This window comes from Monodon monoceros, unplaced genomic scaffold (genome assembly GCF_005190385.1).
Source record: "Monodon monoceros isolate NGI ecotype Baffin Bay Population unplaced genomic scaffold, NGI_Narwhal_1 Super_Scaffold_14, whole genome shotgun sequence".
Lineage (NCBI taxonomy): Eukaryota > Metazoa > Chordata > Mammalia > Artiodactyla > Monodontidae > Monodon > Monodon monoceros.
The window spans coordinates 28,934,861-28,955,775 of NW_021703770.1; the positions used below are offsets into that span (position 1 = coordinate 28,934,861).

A 20,915-nucleotide genomic window follows, 5' to 3' on the forward strand; every position below is an offset into this window, starting at 1 on the left:
TGTGTGTGTGTGTGTGTGTGTGTGTGTGTGTGTGTGTGTGTGTGTGTTGTGTATGACTACATATGTAAATAGGCATTTGAGATGTGAGAGAAGGAGAGGTAGAAATGGGAGGGAAACATGGGATAACTCATAGAAAGAACTTCCTGCAGAGGCAGGAAAGGAGAGGGAGAGACTTCGGATTAAAGGTGACTAAAATTTGGAAGTCAGGGAGAAGAACAGAGAGACAGTATGTGGAAACAGTAATAAACTTGCCTCCTGACTGTTTAGTTGGAGGAAGTCAATGGGAAAGGCTTGTAAAACAGTTGAAATGGGCTATTAGAGAAAGGGTAAAAAGCCAAGGTTAGAGATTTTTAAATTTAAATGTCATTTGTAAATTAGTAGCTGAAGCTTTGCAAGTGGATAAGCTCCCTGAGGCACTGGAAACAGAGGGAGAAGAGAAGAAAGGCTGGAGTGTTTTGGGAAACACTCACAGTTAAATTCAAAAGAGCCAAGACCGAGAGAGACATAAGAAGTAGGAAAGTATGGTAGTCCTGAGCCCAGATTAGAATGAATATTAAAAGGAGGATATTGTTCACAATGTCAACATCAATGAAAAGAAATATAAGACCCCACAAAAAGTCATGCCTCAGCAGCCTTATAAATTATATCATTCAGAGGGTGGAGATGGGAGGGTATGGGTAGAGTCAGTCAGACTGCTCCTGGTAAGGAAATTCAATTAGATCAGATTTTTATTTTAAAGAGAATCTATTGAGTATCTATTATTTGTCAGAGGCAGTGATCTAGAATTGAATACTAAAAATTAAAAAAAAAATCTATGTCGTCTAGAATCTCAACAATAATTTGGATATAACTTTCCAATTTACTTCATTATTGTATCCTAGAAGCTGTGTTGGTATGGCTTCCCCAGAAGGTTACCCTGAGACTGATTCAAGTGTCAGTAGTTTATTGGAGGGGTGATCTCAGAAAAATTCAGTAGAGGTGTGGAGGAGGAAGGAGGAAGGGAAAGAAAACCCATAAATGCTGTGTTATAAAGCCAGCTGGACCTCAATTTCACTGGCAGATTCCAAGAGACTGTGTAGAACACTTCTCATATCCTAATGGAGAGGTGAGGAAGCAGGGGTATTTATCCACCTACTTCTGCCCATAATTGGTTGAGGATTACTTTTGGAAGCGTTAATTCTCCAGCACTTCCAGCTTGCCGGGCTTGCAGTTAGGTTTGCTCCTGAGGCTGGAAGAAATGTTCTCAAATAGAAAGTCAGAGATGATTCCACTAAGCAGCCTTTGGCAATACAGGTGAACGCTAGAGACACATGGATAGGGATATAGTTGCTCTAGAGTGTGTACAACACGAAGCTTGAAGACCATGGCAATGAATGGGCTCAGAGACGGGTACCGGAAGAGTTAGAACTAGAAGGGGAGCAATGGAGATATCTAACAATTCTAATATTTCCCTGTGATGTGATCAGGAATCTCTAATTCTTTCCTCAACCACATTTCTATGTTAATAACTATCTTAAAAAATGTAAGGTGGAATTTAATGTGAGCATCATGTCATTATTAAGTCAATAAAATTTTGCCTATAGTATCCTTTATATGTGTATTTCCTATTTGTAGAATTCAATGTCACAATCCCATGGGAAAATAAAACAAGGCTCTATTCTGATTGAATGGCGTCAGTAAAATGAAATTTCTATGTTAAATTTCATCTGTTGAATTAAACAGATTGTGATAAGTTTACTATTATGTATTAAGTAACCTGGGACTTTCTATTTACGTTCTGTTTAATTAAGTATGCATGTTGCATGATTCCAGCATGCAGCTCGCTGAATAAGACTCGTTAGCTACTGACAGCTGATATATCAAAAGACAGAGAGGGCAAATGTCACTAATATTAGAGACACCTAACCTTCTATATAAAGGTTGTTTGATCATTATTAAGCACTTACCTGGGCTAGCATAGCAGAGATTTTAGCATATTACAAAGATCTCTGTCCTCAGGAGAAAATGGGAAAACATCAAAGGCACAACATATAAATATAGAAATTCTAAAACACCTCCAAAACAGATATTGATCACAATTTAAAGTGATTTTAAAAATTCCTTCCTTGTCAATAGTCCTTTGATATTTTCAATGAATAAAATTATAAGACTTTCAAAAACATGAAATTTGTGTCACCATGATAGCACGTTAAGTTATTCCTTGGCACAGAGGTAGGATGTTGGAAAAAAAACTAGGCTCACTTGCTGGCTAACAATTCATTCAGGGGCATAAGACTGCCTGAAAAAACTGAAACTTACAATATACCATAGACCTTTGGAATCTGTGATGGTTAATTTTGTGTATTAACTTGGAAGGAGTTTTGGTTGAGATTGACAATTGAATCAGAGAACTTTGGGTAAAACAGACTGCCCTCTGTAATGTGGGTGAGCCTCATCCAATCAGTTGAAAGCCTGAATAGGACAAAAAGACTGGCCTCCCCAAGTAACAAACTTCATCTACACCACTGACTCTCCAGCCTGCTGATCTAAACTACAGATTTTCACCTAGCCAGTCTCCATGATCATGTGAGCCAATTCCTTATAATAAATCTCTCTCTCTCCCCTTCACTCTCTCTCTAGACACACACACACACACACACACCACACCCTATTCTGTTTTTCTGGAGAACCCAGACTAATACAGTGTCCTTGGAAAATAGTCAAATTTAGGCATGTAAAATACCCAAATGCCAAAAGTCTATAGTTTTACTTATTTAATTTGGAGTGTCTTTTCAGTTTTAAACTTGACAGATTTTAATGGACCCATTTTTACAGGTGACTGAGCAGTAACAGTAGTCAGTATTTCTGGATAACTCATGTATGTTACCTCATTTAGTCTTTACAAAATTCTGATAAGCTAGGTAGCATTATTATCCCTATATTACAGATAAAATTTCTCAGACAGTATTTGATTGCAACATGGGTTCTCAAGTCAGATTGAGGTTACCTTGGGCTAGTCATTCAACTTCTCACAGTAGCAGTTTCCTCCTCGATAACAAAGGAGGAAAAAATGGATATTATCTTCTCATATGCTTATGTAAGAACTAAATGAGATACAAAACTTATAAAGCACTTTGACCCCTATCTGGCCCAATGAAAATATTAACTATATGTTGCTATTAAGCATGAAATATCTAACAAGATAATGAGGTGTGAGCAAAAGATTATTTATTTCTGTGTTCAGTGTGTTACATGATTCCAAGGAAAACTTTTTGTCAAATCAATTCATTTGGTGTTTCTATATAGCCTATATTTCTGGAAATGTTCTACATACATCCAAATGCCTGGTCTGCAAAGGCTTCCTGCAGAAGGTGGCATATTGCTAATGCACTTCAAGATGGGAACTTGAAAGATATAAAAAGGATTTGACATCTGGCATGGTGACTCAATTAATTACTGTGTTGGATTAATTAGTGTGCTGGATCTCTTGAGACGACACCATGAGTCTGAACAGAGTAACATTACGTCGGTTGGCGAATAAGCAATTTAAAAGGGTGTGCTAATTTAAAAGAGTGTGCTAATTCCAAACTTGATTCCAGGTTGGGTAAAGAAGGTTTAGTAGGCTATACATTTTATGGTAAAGAAAATTTATCTTCATGATATAAAACACATATTAAAGTACTGTCCAAATATAAAGAGGTAATAAAATTGTGGTAGTCTTTGAATTAACTCATAACTCCTCAGTCATGATAGTTATGAAGTATAATAACAAATATTTTGTCCAAAGTAAGAAAAAAAAGAGTCTACCTCTAATCACTGCATATTTTCACCCAGAGATTTTTATAAACTTAGAATTCATGTAAAGAAATCCCTAACAATATTATCATACTCAAATCATGTTATAGATACTATTGAGGAGGAGTGTGGCCTGGTCTTTAAAAACACAGATACTGGAATCAAAAGGCCTGAGCCTTTATTTTCTTATCCATAAATATAATTTTAAACAGATCCAAATTCAAGGAGGAAGGATGGGGGGAAGGGATAGTTAGGGAGTTTGGGGTCGTCATGTACACACTGCTGTATTTAAAATGGATAACCAACAAGGACCTAGTGTATAGCACAGGGAACTCTGCTCAATGTTATGCGGCAGCCTGGATGGGAGAGAAGTCTGGGGGAAAATAGATACATGTGTATGTATGGATGAGTCCCTTTGCTGTGCACCTGAAACTATCACAGCATTGTTAATCGGCTATACTCCAATATAAAATAAAAAGTTTAAAGAAAAAAGAAAAGATGCTTAACATCACCAATTATCAGAGAAATGCAAATCAAAACTACAATGAGGTATCAGCTCACACTGGTCAGAATGGCCATCATCAAAAAGTCTACAAAAAATAAATGCTGGATAAGGTGTAGAGAAAAAGGAACCCTCCTACACTTTGGTGGGAATGTAAATTGATACAGCCACTATAGAGAACAGTATGGAGATTCATTAAAAACTAAAAATAGAGCTAATGTATGATCCTGCAATCCCACTCCTGGGCATATGTCCAGACAAAACCATAATTCCAAGAGATACATGCACCCCAATGTTCAGAGCAGCACTATTTACAATAGCCAAGACCTGGAAATAACCTAAATGTCCACTGACAGGTGAATGGATAAAGAAGATATGGAATATTACTCAGCAATAAAGAAAGAACGAAAAATGCCATTTGCAGCAACATGGATGGACCTAGAGATTACCACACTAAGTGAAGTGGTCAGAAAGAGAAAGACAAATATCACATGATATTGCTTACATATGGAATTTTAAAAAATGAATGATATAAATGAACTTACATACAAAACAGAAATAGACTCACAGACATAGAAAACAAACTTGTGGTTACCAATGGGGTAAGGGGGGAGGCATAAACTGGGAGGTTGGGATTAACATATACACACTGCTATGTACAAAATAGATAACCAGCAAGGATCTACTGTATAGCACAGGAAACTATATTTAATATTTTGTAATAACCTATAAGGGAAAAGAATCTTAAAAAGAATAGACATATATATGCATAACTGAATCACTTTGCTGTATACCTGAAGCTAACACAACATTGCAAATCAACTGTACTTCAATAATAAATAAATAAATAAATAAAAATAGAACCAAATTCATAGGTTTGTTCTGGGGAGTAAGGGAGCTAATCCATTTCCAATTCTCCATATAGTGTCTAGAAAAAATAAGTACGAAGTATTACTTAGACAATTGTTCTACAGAAGTAACAATAGTATCAATATTAGTATTAGTAGTGTTTAATGACATAAAATCAAAAGTAAATTCTGGAAAAGAATGTTATTGTCAAAAAAATTTTTTAAGTATATTTTAGCAAAGCAACTACATTTAAAAATAGAGAAAATGCTATAGTTTAGGGAATTAACATGAATTAAATATTTAAATCCTAAGAAAAAAGGAGAAAATTAGGGTATTAAGATTATTTTCTATTAAAAAACTATTCCCCACGATTGGTTTTTGATACCCTAAAGAGCAGTCATTCACTTCAAATAGTATCAAAAACACCAAAAACTTCATAACTATAAATTGAATCCTTTAAAAGATATTATGTATGGCACAAGATAGCTTTAGAGTGGTATAGAAGCATGAAAAAAGAACCAAATGATATCATCTGTCTAAAAATATTTCACTGGAAAATTAAAGTCCCACAAATAGGTTTACTTTCCACACATCACAATTTAGCATACGTTAAAAATGTGTAAAAAGCACCAGTGTACATATATATAATGATATAAAGATTAATCAAAAGTTGCATTTTCATAGAGATATTATGTTGATGTAATAAAGGGGAAAACATGCATTTCTTATAGCAACGATAGCTGCCACTTCAATGGCAGTACACTCTTGAAGAAATATCAGAGAAATGACTAAAGTTTATGTTGGTGTCTGATATACAGTGACAAATAAGATAAATATCTTATTGCCTACAACATTTTTAAAGCAATGCTAAAGAACCAATAGAAACCCCCAGATAAAATGGGTTTTGAATAGCATTTAATTCACCCTTTGATGTTGACACAATCTTCCTCTTGTCTTTGCTTGATAAAGTAGTATAATAGCTAATATTACTCTATCAAAGGAATCAGTAGAACAGTCCACTAATACAACCCAGCCAACTAAGGTCTGCAGTGTTCGTGAAGCCACTTCTCAAACCCTTTCTGAAGTAGGTGCACTGGACCACCACAAATTAAACTGCCCAGATTATTAAATATTTAGCCTGGTCTATCAACTTGTTTGGTCCTTAAACACAGGTACAGTCTCCTGCTTCATCCTTTTATGGATTAAACACATGGATTTAGGAAGTAAAAAGCACACCCCTAGAACCTTTTATGTTGTTTGAAAGTTTGATGACACAAATGTTTCTTATTTATTCCAATCATTACTTTTAGTTAAATCAATGACCTCTGTCTCATCCACATGGCACTAAATAAGCAAAAATCCGCACATACCAGTTTCTTTCATGTAATAGCTTGAAGAAGAAATTTCTTTCACGTACTCAATTGAAAAAGGAAAGCAATGTTGCTGAGTTGAGCACACTTGTCAAAACCCCCCTGGGAGTTTTTATGTCTCCCCCCGACCCCCAGTGTAGATGGAGATATTTAGCAGGCATGAAACTCTTCCTACAAAAATGGCATTTAGAGAGAAGGACTTCCATACATATAAATAATTTCTGGATCTCCTGAAGAATATAAAACGTTTTTATCCCCAAGTTTTATCACTTGTATTGTTACTTATAATAGGAGAAGTCCTAATGTCCTGATTCCTGGACTTGGTGAATGTTACAAGGCAAAAGGGAATTAAGAAAGCAGATGGAATTAAAGTTGCAAGAGTACCTTAGATTACCCAGGTGGGCCCAATGTAATCACAAGCGTTCTTGAATGTGGAAGGGGGAGACACAAGAGTCAGAATAAAGATATGAGAAAGACTATCAGCCATTGCTGGTTTTGAAGGTGGAAGGGGGTTGGAAGCCAAAGGTTGTGGATAACCTTTAGAAGATAGAAAAGCAAAGAAAACAGATTCCCCCCCAGAAGCTCCAGGAAAAAAACTCAGCCCTGCAGACACTTTGATTTTAGCCCAGAGAGATTCCTTTCAGACTACAAGATGATGAATTTGGGTTGTTTTAAGCCACAGTTTGTGGTAATTTGCTACAGCTGCAATAGGAAGCTAACATTCAATTAAGAAATGAAGTTTAAATGTAACCAAATATTCCATCTTTCCATAACTTTTTAAAACATCTAATCAATCAGTTGTCCATACAATCTTTCCTAGAGGTAGACTTTCTGATCTCAGAATTTTTACAAAAAAGTTAACAAGAAAAATTATGATGCTGATCATTCATTCTCACTCTTAAAGGTACAAATAGTATTACCAAGCAATATCAAGGTTGTTTATTCCTTGTTCATCATGTAAACTTGTAATGTATGACAATTCATTTGTGTCATCTAAAAAATAAAAGCATTTGTATATATTATTAAATATGCACAATATTAGTCTGGCTAAGCAGATAAAGCCACAACCTTATAAATTACCTTACTAGATAACCATTTAGTATGATTAACCTGTTTCCTTCTAAATTCTACGTATAATACTGTCAGAGACAGACCACTTGGAAGACATCCCAGTTTTGTGGTCCATGAAAAAGAAAAAACAGCTATTTTTAGTGATTTCACTGGGAAGCAAGCAGAGATAATTTCTGTACTATGACAAAGTATTAAGAGTCAACCATCTCAGAACATCTACATACCAAGGAATTATTATTCAGGTCCATCTTCCCAGCGAACGGCCCCCAGGTGGTTCCCACTGCAAGTTGCTGCCGACTCTGAATTTTTCGTTCTCCATCTTTCTGAAACACCTCCAGCTCTCCTGCAGACAATGAACACGAGGCGTTTAAATTACTTTCACTTGTGCTTTACCAACAGCCGTCTCTTTTTGTGTGCTTGCTTTACACGAACAATATTCTCAGGATTCATATAAAGAGAATTAATTATGTTCATCTGAAAAACAACTGATCTTGGTATCCTGAGAGGATAATAAAACTTGTCCTTATAATTATATTCACATTTAGTCCAATTTCTTTCTTTAGCCTTTGCACACTTATCACCTACTGAAGTCCATTCTATTTAGTAAATCCTTAAGAAGTAGAAATGATAACACGTCCTCAGAAAGCATTGATCCAATTCCAAAACAGATAGACAAGAAGCATTAGGACAATGACTTAGAGTTAAAATTCCTATATTTGATCACCAAAGTAACTAAAAAATTACAATTAAAGATATATACCTTAGGCAATAACTGTACTACAATGATTCAAGGCTCTTGGTGAACAACATGGAGTTTTTGAAAGTACTTGGCAATTTCCTGAATTTACTACTAGTTTCAGTGGATAGAACAAATACAAGTGCAAAAAATGGACATGTATGTTTTTGCAAATTAAAAAAATGTTTAGTCAAAGTCATTACTTTTTTATATTTGGTACTTTAGGTAAGATTCTATGTTACCAAAAAGGTTTGGACAAAAACCCTTAAGAAACAGCCAGTTTAGGATGGTCTTCTTCCTTTTATTTCCTCCTAATTATTACTTTGGGATCATTAAAGAGAAACAGGAAGTAAAGACAGTATACACACTTGCATAAAGTAGGAATTCATCAAATGGTCACTCAAGAAACAAATGAATAGATTAATAAAAAAAGAAAGAAATGAAGCCTTCAAAAAATTTTAAATTGGTCATTAAGCCTAAACATTGTTTGGAATAAATGGAAAAAAATCTCAATCAGGAATTGGAGACCTTCTCTTTAAGTAATTAAATCTATGACATTTATGTCCTGATAGTATTACCGCCTCTCACTGTTGTGGCCTCTCCCGTTGCGGAGCAGAGGCTCCGGACGCGCAGGCTCAGCAGCCATGGCTCACGGGCCTAGCCGCTCCGCAGCATGTGGGATCTTCCCGGACCCGGGCACAAACCCGCGTCCCCTGCATCGGCAGGCGGACTCTCAACCACTGCGCCACCAGGGAAGCCCTATCCTCATACAATCTTTTTGATTAATGCATTAGAATCAGAGACTTGTATAGAAAATCCTCAAAGATAGAGCATAGCCAACAACCTGTTATGATGTCAAATACGGCTCAGTGGGAAATATCTCTTAACGTATGTATGCATTTTCATATTGATAATGCAGTTATTTAAAAAATTGGGATAATTTTTCTATTTGAAAAGAAACTTTAATTTCTATCTGATAGTTCTTATTTTTCATTCATGCTTACATTTTAAACAATTTCTTTACAATTTACCCTCTAAAGATAAAATACATTTCAACCCTTCAGCTAAACACTAGTTTAAAATGTTCTTTTCTACATAAAAATGATGCCCAAATAATTTGCTTGTTTTTATACACTAAAAAAAAAAAAAGAACCTAGTCATGTCACATTTCAAGTGATACCAGAGGAATCATGAAAATCTTTGAAAACCCTTTAAAAATGTAATTAATCCTCTCTTTCTGCCACTGACATTTTTCATTTGAAAAGGGTTCAGACTCAGTCAAACAGTGACTTCTTATCTACACCTGTGGATTTACAAGCAGGTCTGTCTTTTTTTTTCTTTTTTTTTTTGCGGTACGCGGGCCTCTCACTGTTGTGGCCTCTCCCATTGCGGAGCCCAGGCTCCAGACGCGCAGGCTCAGTGGTCATGGCTCACGGGCCCAGCCGCTCAGCGGCATGTGGGATCCTCCTGGACCCGGGCACGAACCCGTGTCCCCTGCTTCGGCAGGCGGACTTTCAACCACTGCGCCACCAGGGAAGCCCAGGTCTGTCTTTTAATGGATTAAGAACTACAAACTTAGGGCAGATCATGAAGTGATACCCAAATATCTCCAAAGTTTTGGAGGTGTCTTTGACTATGCATTAAAATTTTAAGCAGGCCAAAAATAGTTTTACGAGCTCTTAAAGATGGACATAACAGAAAGTCCAGTAACTGTTCAAGCTCTCAAGTCAATCTTTTCAACTTTATTAGACAAACAGGCAAACTTCAGTCTCCTTTCTTGCTTATCAAGATGTCAGATGTTATTCTGAGGTTTGGGGAAGTCTTTTCTGTTGCTGAAACAATTAAATTAAAATATCCATTTATTCAGAGCAGCTTTATAGAAAACTATAAGCACATTGCAAATAGCATTTATACACTACCAAGACTACATAGTTTACTGATAGCAAGAGAAATAAGATATTGTATAAACAGAAATTATATTTCATTTAACATACATGTTGCTTAAGAGTATAATATTTTTTAATTTTTTCAAAGATTAATAAGTGTCATGAAATAGAGGAAACATTATTGCACTAAATTAAGATTAAATTTTAGTCCCTCTATCAAATAGCCAGCCGAATGGCCATGAGTAGGTGATGTCTTTTCTAAGTCTTTGGTCTGTCATTGTTAAAGAGGGGTTTGCACTCTCTTGCTACTTGATAAGGTGTCCGTGACACCATGATTTTCTTTCCCCAGATATGATATACTACGAGAGGTAGAAAGAACACTGAGATGCTGGATCAAAGACCCAGGTCCTAGAACTAGCTTATCATAAAAAGAATGTTTGGCTGGAAAAGATCAGAGATTTCAAAATCAGAAAGCAAAGTTCCATTCTCATTTGATTTGTTTACTCATTCTTTTCTGAATCCATTCATTAGTTTATTCATTCATTTATTCTACTAATATCTATTGGGTAACTACTAAATACCAGATAGTGGGTTACATACACCCAGGCATAAAGCAACTAACAAAACAAGCTTGGGTTCTGGATAAATCTGAGGAAATGTAATCCATAAGGCTTGGTAAGTAGAAGTCATAGAACTTAGTGATTATTTAGATTTTAGGTCCAGCAATGATCTTCTTATATCTGGCTTGGGCAAATGGGCCAATGGTCATGTACCTATTGAGATAGGGTACACCGAAAAAAGAAGATTTAAGGATAAGGAGTTATAGCTTGGAAATATTGAGGTCAAAGTGGCTTTGTAAGCAAGGCAGGAGGTGATTTGGGGTGGATAGGTACAAGCCTGTGGCTCAGAAGCAAGGTCTTAGCTAGAGTGATAAATGTTGGCATTTATTTATTAATTAAAACCAGCTTGTATATGGTAAAAGTCATAGAATTTTTGATCTAGGAGAGAGTATAACATGATAAAATAAAAAGATCTAGGATAGAGTTCCAAGGATTTTCAAATAGCAGAGGGATGGAGGAGTAGGCACAGAATATTTAAGAGAAGTGTGAGAAAATAGAAAATAGAGCATAAACTGGACGTGGTACCATAGCATCCGATGGATTGATCAGGAATTTAAAGGAGGAGGGATCAATCAAGTAACCTGAACATTTACAAAAGTAAGAAAAGGACTGGGAAAATTCCTTTTGATGAGATGGAGACCATGGGTGTCTGGAGTGAATGGAAAGTTCTAGAATGGGAGGCCAGCACACAGATTCAAAATCGAATTGGAGAAAAGTAAGTGGAACAAGTCATGTGATCCTGAGCAAGTCCCTTAACCCTCTCAACTTCAGTTTCTTCAAACCAAATAGGAATTACAATATCTTCCTCATATGGCTGCTGTGAGGATTCACTCAGATAACATAAGCAAAGTACCTAATAAACATTTACTATTTCACCACAAAGACACTGAAGCATTCTAAGAGCATGTCCACATACTTCCACCATCACATCTAACTATTCAGGGTCTATGGTCACATTCCTTCTTTAACACCTCTATCCAAAATACTCTCCATACCTTGACTTTTAACGTCCTTTTAAATATCTCCTGGATTTACCTCTCTTATCAGCATTTCCCAGTTTTTACCAACTCAGATGTAGAGGACCAATCAGCCTCAACTCACTCTACAGCTCTGATTTGGGCTCCAAATTCCTGCCAGGATAAACATATTAAAAACTCCACTTTCATCTTGTCGTTCATTTGTGCAAGTCCCTTCACTAGCTTCCTTTCGACCATCCCAACTTGAACATCTATGCCTGAATCCTAATACCACCGCAGAGTTGCTCCACAGCATGTGCCTGACTGCCTGTTCTGCTCTCCAGAATTTCTTCTTCTTCTTTCCAGTCAAGAAAATCTTCCTTATGGCACCTTCCTCCTCATCTCCAGTTTAACTCCCACACCTTTCTGAGAATTGTTGCTGCTGCTACCTGGCAGACACACCATCCTCCTGGCTGCCCTGATAAACCCTATTAATGTTGCGAGATCAAACTCGAAGGTATTCTCTTTCACCAAACAACTCTGAACTCTGGAACAAACTGAGTTCTCCTTCCCTAATTCTCCCATAACATTTATAGTCCATGCAGTTTTGCATTTAATGATTCCCTAGTGGTTTCTCCTTGATAACTTCTTTCACCTCAACATCTTGAACTACAGGTGCATTTTTAAATTTCTGTTTATTCTATGGTAATTAATATAGTTTGTGACATGTGGTAAGTGCAAAATACAAATTGAACATCGTTGATTGCATAAGGATTTTCGTAAGTTCACAGACTTAACTGTAGTACAGTTAAAGTTCATTTTAAAGACAAAAAAAAGTTGTCTTAATACGTGTCTTCTCTTTGTATTACAACAATCATACATTTCATTTGTTCAACATTTTATTGCATTAACTATATTACCTCATCTGTGAAACATGGAGCAGGATGAAGAAGTTTTCTTTTCTGCCCAATTCATATTTTTAACATGCTGGGTAAGTTCACACAAAATATTTGAGACACATTGGATGGACTAATCAATTCTGGTAAAAGATAATATTGTTAGTGCTGAGGGCTGTTTCTCTTATCTTCTTGATAATGTATACTTTTAAAAGTCTGCGATTACTCAAAGACTTATGATAGCGTCACTTAAAGAAAAAGCCCTGAGTAAGAAATCACTACCAAACACACTGCAGCTTTTAAGATATCAGCCCACTTTTTTTGTCCAAATAAAAGAAATTTACTGGTGGAAACAAATACTTAAAATCAAGGGAGATACCCTCAAATCTTTTTTTATTGAAGGTGCTATCAAGTCATTGTCTTGTTTCTTTTTAATAGAGTCCTTTTGATGCCTCATTAGAGAGCAAAGTATATGAAAACTGTAGCATACCAAAGGGGAACAGACAAGATGTGGGCCTTTTAGCATAATTATCAGCAATCACGCTTCAACTGAATTCAGCATTAAGTCGATGGCATAAATGTATATGGTATTTACAGAACATCCCTTAACTCCAGGCTCAGATTTCATAGAAGGACATGGTTGCAAGTAAATGAGATGAAAGAAGATCCTATTTCATTTGCTGAAAATAAACTTTGGATTGGTTTGAACGTGGTTTTAAATACATAACCAAATTTTAAAGCAGACCACATGAATTAGCTCATAATGTTTATCAGGTCTTACTACAGCAGAAGGCTATAGCGTCAGAACCCATATTTATATTTTCTTCATGATTGGAAAACATTATACATCATGGTATCAAACATGGACAGCTCCGAAGTCATGCTGAGTTCAAAAAGCACTCAAAGATTCTAAAAATCTCAAAACATTTTCAAAGTCAGCCAAGGTGGCTGAAGTATGGCAGAGCTCTTGCTATTTTATGGTTTAACCATTTGACAGCTACCTGCCAGATACATAAGAGGGTTAGATGATCATTTAACTGCTGATTATCTTTACAGCCAAACTGCAGTCTTGCCACTATGTGTGTTTCCTCAGGCATTAATAACAGCATGTTTCGTCTGCATTCTAAGACAAATAGTGCCATTTATATAACACTCTGTTGACCCATCTCAAAGCATGGTTTGGCACAGGAAATGATAGTTCTTGGTTAGTAGCTACAAATCGCCTTATAGGGATACCTTTTCTAATTTTCCTTCTCAATTTTTGAGTCATACAGTCATCACACACACTAAACTACAGTTTTGAACATAAACTTGAAATACGACATTCCCTATTCAAGTACTCCAGTCGAACCCTGATAAATCAGGCTGGCCATGCAGTGATCTTATCTTCTGACTCTTTAATAAATCGAACCTTGTAAGTTCTTACTGTTGGAAGTTGTCACGAAATGAAATTGTGACCTTATCCGGTGCATGAACTTATCCTGCTGACAACTACATTTATTGTGTGGATAAGAAAGGAAAAAAAGAAAAAAAAAAAAGAATAAAGAAAAAAACGAGATATTTGATAATTCTGATCTTAGCCATATGTAACTCTAACAGATGGGATCTTTTTGATGTTCCATTAATGATTTGCCAAAGATGAGTCTCTACTTAGAGAAAAATGCTCACCTAAGGTAAGTGCTGGGGGCACTGCAGATGGCATTAAAAGTGCATGAAGAGGTACTGGGTAACAGCAGCGAAATCAGAAGCTGTTAGTGTAACACAAAGAGCCCTGAATTAGCTTGTAATTGCACTGGAAAAGATAACATAATGGTGGTGGCAAAATAGAATCATTCCCTTTTCATGCAATGCATTCAGTACCTAAAACCTAAAACAAGACACTGGAATTGTCTAAAATCTAGCAAAGTTAATTCACTGCATTTCTTAAGAATACAAAACACACCCTTCGGCTATAGTTTCTAAAAAGTCATAGAAATCAATGTGTACAGCGTTAAGAAGCAAATTGACATGCATACGCTACCAAATACTGGCATGTATTACAAACTCAGGAAACTTTTATTATTCTGGCTGACCTTAAGGATTAATTCTGAGGCTATTATATGTCTAAATATTCTTTCTATCCTAAGACCCATTGAAACCTACAAATTATCATCTTTAAATAGAGAGGGAAAATGTTGTTTTAGGTAGTAATATTATTGGTAATAAAGTAGAAAATTCAAGATGTTTTTAAAAACAAAACTATGACCTGAAATAAATAAAAAACCTCTACCTGCATATTCACATACAAAATAAGTTTTACATACAGAGACCGTGTTCAAGATTGGGAGCCATATTTTGCCCTTTGTTCTATGTCCATTTATATGAACAAAAACTCAGCTCATCCCAGGTGTCGGAAACTATTCACCTGGGGTGTGACTAGCTGTTGCAAATGTTTGGAAAAGTCGCTGGAAGGGGGAGCTGTAGTTTCTGGACACTTTTCAGCTGCTGGAAGGAAGAGGGGAGCCAGCACCCTTTTGCTCAAGAAACTTGGACAGTATACTTCTTTGTTGTTGTTGTTTTTTGCGGTACGCGGGCCTCTCACTGTTGTGGCCTCTCCCGTTGCGGAGCACAGGCTCCGGACGCGCAGGCCCAGCGGCCATGGCTCACGGGCCCAGCCGCTCCGCGGCATATGGGATCTTCCCAGACTGGGGCACGAACCCGTGTCCCCTGAATCGGCAGGCGGACTTCTCAACCACTGCGCCACCAGGGAAGCCCGACAGTATACTTCTTTGCTGCCAGAAACCCTCCCTGACCTTCCAGACACCACTCTTTGTCACAGGCTGACCCAACAGCACTTCCTGATTCAAATCTTGAGACATGGAAGGAGGATATGCTTTGGGAGGTACAGGTAGGCAGGAATACCATGGATGTGAGAGGTCTGGGTAAGCAGACACAGGAAACAGCAGCGGGGGCGCAACAGCCAAAAGTCTCTGTCGGCAGGAGGTCCACTGAAGGGTCAGGGCCTGCAGAGCCCTGGTCAGAGAAGGCTTGTTCTCTCCAGGAGGACAAACTCTAAAGGAGAAACTCTGGGTAAAAATCAACCATAAGCTCCTGTTCCATGAAAAAGAAGCAAGGAATGGCTTTTAAAGAACATTTAATACAGAACATCAATAGGCCTCGTTGATACTTAAGGTTCTAGATTTTAGGCAACATTTACTTTTGTCTGTTAAAATTGCATGCTTTCTCATAGTTACATTTATTTATTTTTTTATTGGCTATGTTGGGTCTTCGTTGCTGCGCACGGGCTTTCTCTAGTTGCAGTGAGCGGGGGCTACTCTTCATTGTGGTGTGCGGGCTTCTCATTGAGGTGGCTTCTCTTGTCGTGGAGCACGGGCTCTAGAGCGCAGGCGTCAGTAGTTTCGGCTCGTGGGCTTAGCTGTTCCGCAACACGTGGGATCTCCCCGGCTCAGGGCTTGAACCCGTGTCCCTTACACTGGCAGGCGGATTCTTAACCACTGTGCCACAAGGGAAGTCCACATTTATTAATTTAGAAGAAGATATTATATTTGGCACACAATGGAACTTTTCACAAGCCACTGTTGATATTTAAAGACCGCTGCCTTATGAGGTATTTTTTCAGCTTGACTCCTATTAACCCAGATATAGTCATGCTTTTAACATTGTGAGATGGTATAGATGGAGATGAAAGAAAATGTACTGACAAGCTTTAACAGGTAAACATTCTTAAGCATCAGTTGTGATTAGGATGAGTTTTGCCTGGAAGGAAGATCTATGTGAAGCTCCACGTGGGAGTGGGGAGTTCACTTTTTAGGTCGTGATATCAGAGAACCAAAGGATGGCAGAATGACTTGACAAATAACATGGGGACAGCTACAGCATTACTTTGAAACCCTTTAATCTAATCCAGGGAAGTAACAGTGCACTGTAGAGTACTCTCAAAGACAGAAGACTGCAGAAGACTGGTCTAAAAATGATATTCCATTATAGATTTTAAAAATTTTATCCAAAGAACAAGTATCATTTTTAAAGAGTTTTTAAAAATAAGTGGAAAACAGAACGATAAAGAGAAGAAAAATTTAATATGTTACCAATGAATATAGATCCTAAGATACTTGAGTTCACACTTAACACTATTGTCAGTGCACCACATATAATATTGAAGTGTTTTATGAAACCTTGACATGGGTCCCCAAATTGGCGAGAATAAGTCCTGCACACTAAACATTAAAGCATCGACTATATCAGCCACTTAATTCTCTAACTGTACGGATTCTTCAATAAATACAATATATGTATATATTTATCTATTTTGAAAATGTCTTTAGTCTACAGAAAGATTTAATATGTAGGCTGTAATACTGGCACAAAGTTTTTGTTTCTAAAGTTTGAACTCATTGCTGAAGATATTTTTAGCTTCAGAAAATACTTCCAAAAATGTAATTCCTAAAGATCAAGCAAGCTGCAGTCATTTATTCGTAATTATGGAGTCTTTTATTAATGCTTGTATATCTTCACAGTTGTATATATTTTTAAGTTACACATAACTGACCAGAGTAATCTTGCCAAAAGCAGCCTCGTTGACACTCTGGCTTTTGGGGAGCTGTATATAGTTGATCTTTCTGTGTTGTGAAGGTGTTACCTCTCTGGTATATTACTTGAAATACCCATCATTAGTGTTATGTTTAAACCCTACCATCTTTTGAAGTCTGTCTGTCATCTCCTAAGGAACATTCCCCTGATTCATGTAGCCTCTCCTTGCCAGAAATTCAGAGGTGATCTATCCCTTTGAAGTCCTAGAGTATTTGATTTTAGCGCTAATATTTCTTTTTTTACCATTTTCTTCCTTATAATAGTGATTTGTATGTATTTATTATCTCTGTACATGGAACTTTCTAGATTACCCAACAATGCTTTTACCTGGTAGTGTTGCAGAAAATATAAACGTGTGTGTGTGTGTGTGTGTGTTCACTATTTTGGGTTAAACTATTGTTTCAAAGAAACGATCACTTTTGTATATTCATAATACTCTTTCACTTTATAACACACACTTTAATAAGAAGTTCTCAGACAGTGTAGGCATTATTATTATTATTTTACCATTTATCATCCTATTCATTGGGCTGGAACTAAAAGCTAAAGTATCAATAACTATTTAAGTTACAAAATTAGTAGTGAGACTAGGACTCCAAACCCAGTTTTCTGACCCTCTTGTGTTCATTTCACTTTATCAGACTGCCCCTTTTAAAAACTTTTAACAACTTAACTATGTGGAAGGATAGACCTCAAGCCCCAGTATCATATCAGCAGCCATTAGAGTGGATTCATCTGTAAGATTAGCAGCCAGTCAATTTGGAAAGCAGAATGTGAGTGCCTGAAGGATGGGGCCACAGGGCGAGTTTCGAAAGAGGCAAGGTGGTAGAAAAGATTACGCAAACAAGACACTGGGAGAGTGTTACAGGGGGAAGAGTGGCAAAATTATTGTTTGATTATCAGAGTTCACAATAAACTTTTACATTTCTGTCCCAAAAATTTCAGAGAGAAGAAATCAAAGATACATGGTTTTAAAACAGTGGAATGCCCCCACCCCTCCCCCATTCATGACAACCCCTGATGATCACTCTTCAGAGAAAGTGTTCAGTTACTAAATAAACTAAAATTTAAAAATTGAAAGTCTGATTAAATATATCATGTCATTACTAGCATAAGAAATAATATAAGCTTTTCTAAATATACAAAGTATAAAAGGCATTTTGAACATTCCAAACGATTTCCCACCTTTTTATTTGGTTGATAGCATTTTCTCCAAAGAGAACTTTCTCATGTGAAATTGTACACAGTGATTGCAAACTAGAAAATCTGGTGCTTTCACAGTGCCTAACTTGTAAAATATTCCTATGTCACACATTTAACAAACTCAGTGGGTTAAGTAGGTATGTGTTATATATACATGTATATATTCTTCTTCTCTTCAATTCCTCTCTCCTTTCCCTGGATCTTTCCCTTTCCAACATGAATGTGGTATATAGAAATGCCAGATCTGGAAGAAGGAAGAAAGGAAGCAAGGGAGAGAGGCAGGAAAGAAAGCAGGCAGGCAGGTAGGCTGGCTGGCTGACATTATTACTCATGAGTGTAGTTTCCATAAACTCAGAGATTGCTGTGCAGAACTAAGGTTTGATCCTTTTCTTCACATAGAAGCAACTGCCTCTGAAAACATCATGTCTGTGGCGTGACCTCTGATAGGAAGCTTTACATATGCTCATTTGGAGCATGGCCCAAGAGCTCACCAAGTATTAAACTTCTGCAATTATTCAAATCCAGGACTATTTTTCTTTTTTCTTTTTTTTTTGCGTTACGCGGGCCTCTCACTGTTGTGGCCTCTCCCCATTGCGGAGCACAGGCTCCGGACGCACAGGCTCAGCGGCCACGACTCACGGGCCTAGCCGCTCCGCGGCATGTGGGATCTTCCCGGACCGGGGCACGAACCCGTGTCCCCTGCATCGGCAAGCAGACTCTCAACCACTGCGCCACCAGGGAAGCTCCCAGGACTATTTTTCTTCATAAAACCACACTCAACTGAACTTTATTTAAATAAGTATTTACTCATTCAAAATTATTTGTTGAACACATAATGTTAGGTGCAATGCTGGTTACTTGAGATATAAACATGAATCTTATGTAGATCTTTTCCTTATGTGACTTATTCTGATGATCATGAGGTAATTATCACCCAACATATGAAGTTTTTGATAAAGGAAAGAGATAAAATTTGACCAGCAAGAAGAAAAGTCTCCTAAGTCAACTCAGATCAGGAATGACATCTCAGAGGAGTGAAAGCTGGCAAAAGACAGTATAAACCATCTTTTTCTTTTAATAGATCAGAAATAATTTATTTCAAAAATGAACACGATATAATACTAACATGAGCATTTAAACACACTTGTTATGTTACAAATAAAACTGCTTGCAAGGCAGAGGTTCAATGAACTAGAAAGTGTTGCCTTGAGTTAAAATTACTGCCAAATCGGAAGAAACAAATGACTGGAATTTGTTGTAAAAAACAGTTTTAAGACCATAGAAATCGTAACTGATGGTAAAAGTTTCTGCTGTTCAATATTGCAAATGGGTTAATTTTAGACAAAATGACATTTCTTAAAATTGTTGGAATAGATCTTGTAATATGCCTTCATCTTAAACAACACTAGCCTTTTCTTATAAAATATTTTCAATATTAGAAAATTTTACTTCACTCTTTTTTGATAATTTCACATAAACTCCTGAAACTGAGATAACAATACTAGAAGCTATCACTTCAAGCACTAAAGATCAGAGAGGTGAGCTCATCTATGAGTGTATCTTCTCTATAAATGTATGTATCTACCACAGTTTACGGTGACTAAAGGTAGAAGGGACACTTTTCATCACTTGTTCCTTGACAGGTCACTTGATAGACGAGGTGAAGTAATCTACAGATGGTCACCAACTTACGATGGATCAATTTAGGATTTTTCACTTTACGATGATGCGAAAGCAAAATGCACTCAGCAGAAACCATACTTCGAATTTTGATCTTTTCCCAGGCTAGCTATGTGCGTTCCGATAATCATACTCTCTCTCTCATGATGCTGGGCAGCGAGCTATAGCTCCCAGTCAGCCACGCGATCTTGAGGGTAAGAAACCATTCTGTACCCATACAACCATTTCACTTTAGTGCTGTATTCAATAAATTACATGAGATATTCAGCACTTCATTATAAAATAGTTTTGGGAAAGATGATTTTGTCCAACTGTAGGCTAATGTAAGTGTTCAGAGCACATTTAAGGTAGGCAGGGTTAAGCTATGGCATTGTGTATTAAATGCATTTTTGACTTACAAATTTTCAACTTTTGATGGGTTTATGGGGATGTAACCCCATTGTACGTAAGTCAAGGAAGATCTGTATTCTCTAACAGATGAGCACATCCAGAACGAATGGTGTGCTTCTTGATACCAGAATCAGGTGCCCGGAAGTAACCACAATTATCTGAACTATATATTTGGTGCAAGAAGTCAACTGCTTTTCTTTTTTAAAAAATTCTAGATTTTACATCATTATTATTATTTGATGACTACATACCAGAATACTCACATAGTCAAAAATGTATTAAATTTAAAGGATATTTGTAAAACTCTATCACACAAATGAATAGATGTTGTCTATAAATACCAAGAGCTTTTGTAAATAAATATTAGAAGCTAGAAAGTGTGTTTGGGATAA

The 20,915-nt window shown here is 36.8% G+C and overlaps 1 protein-coding gene across 1 annotated transcript in view; it reads right to left on the minus strand.

Annotated features, from left to right (window-relative positions):
• Nucleotides 1-20,915, minus strand: part of ZFPM2 (zinc finger protein, FOG family member 2) — a 462,014-nt gene that overhangs the window by 217,109 nt on the left and 223,990 nt on the right. Inside the window, exon 4 of the mRNA XM_029222662.1 lies at nucleotides 7,791-7,909. Coding sequence (XP_029078495.1) covers nucleotides 7,791-7,909 — 119 coding nt within the window. The remainder of the gene's footprint in view (nucleotides 1-7,790; nucleotides 7,910-20,915) is intronic.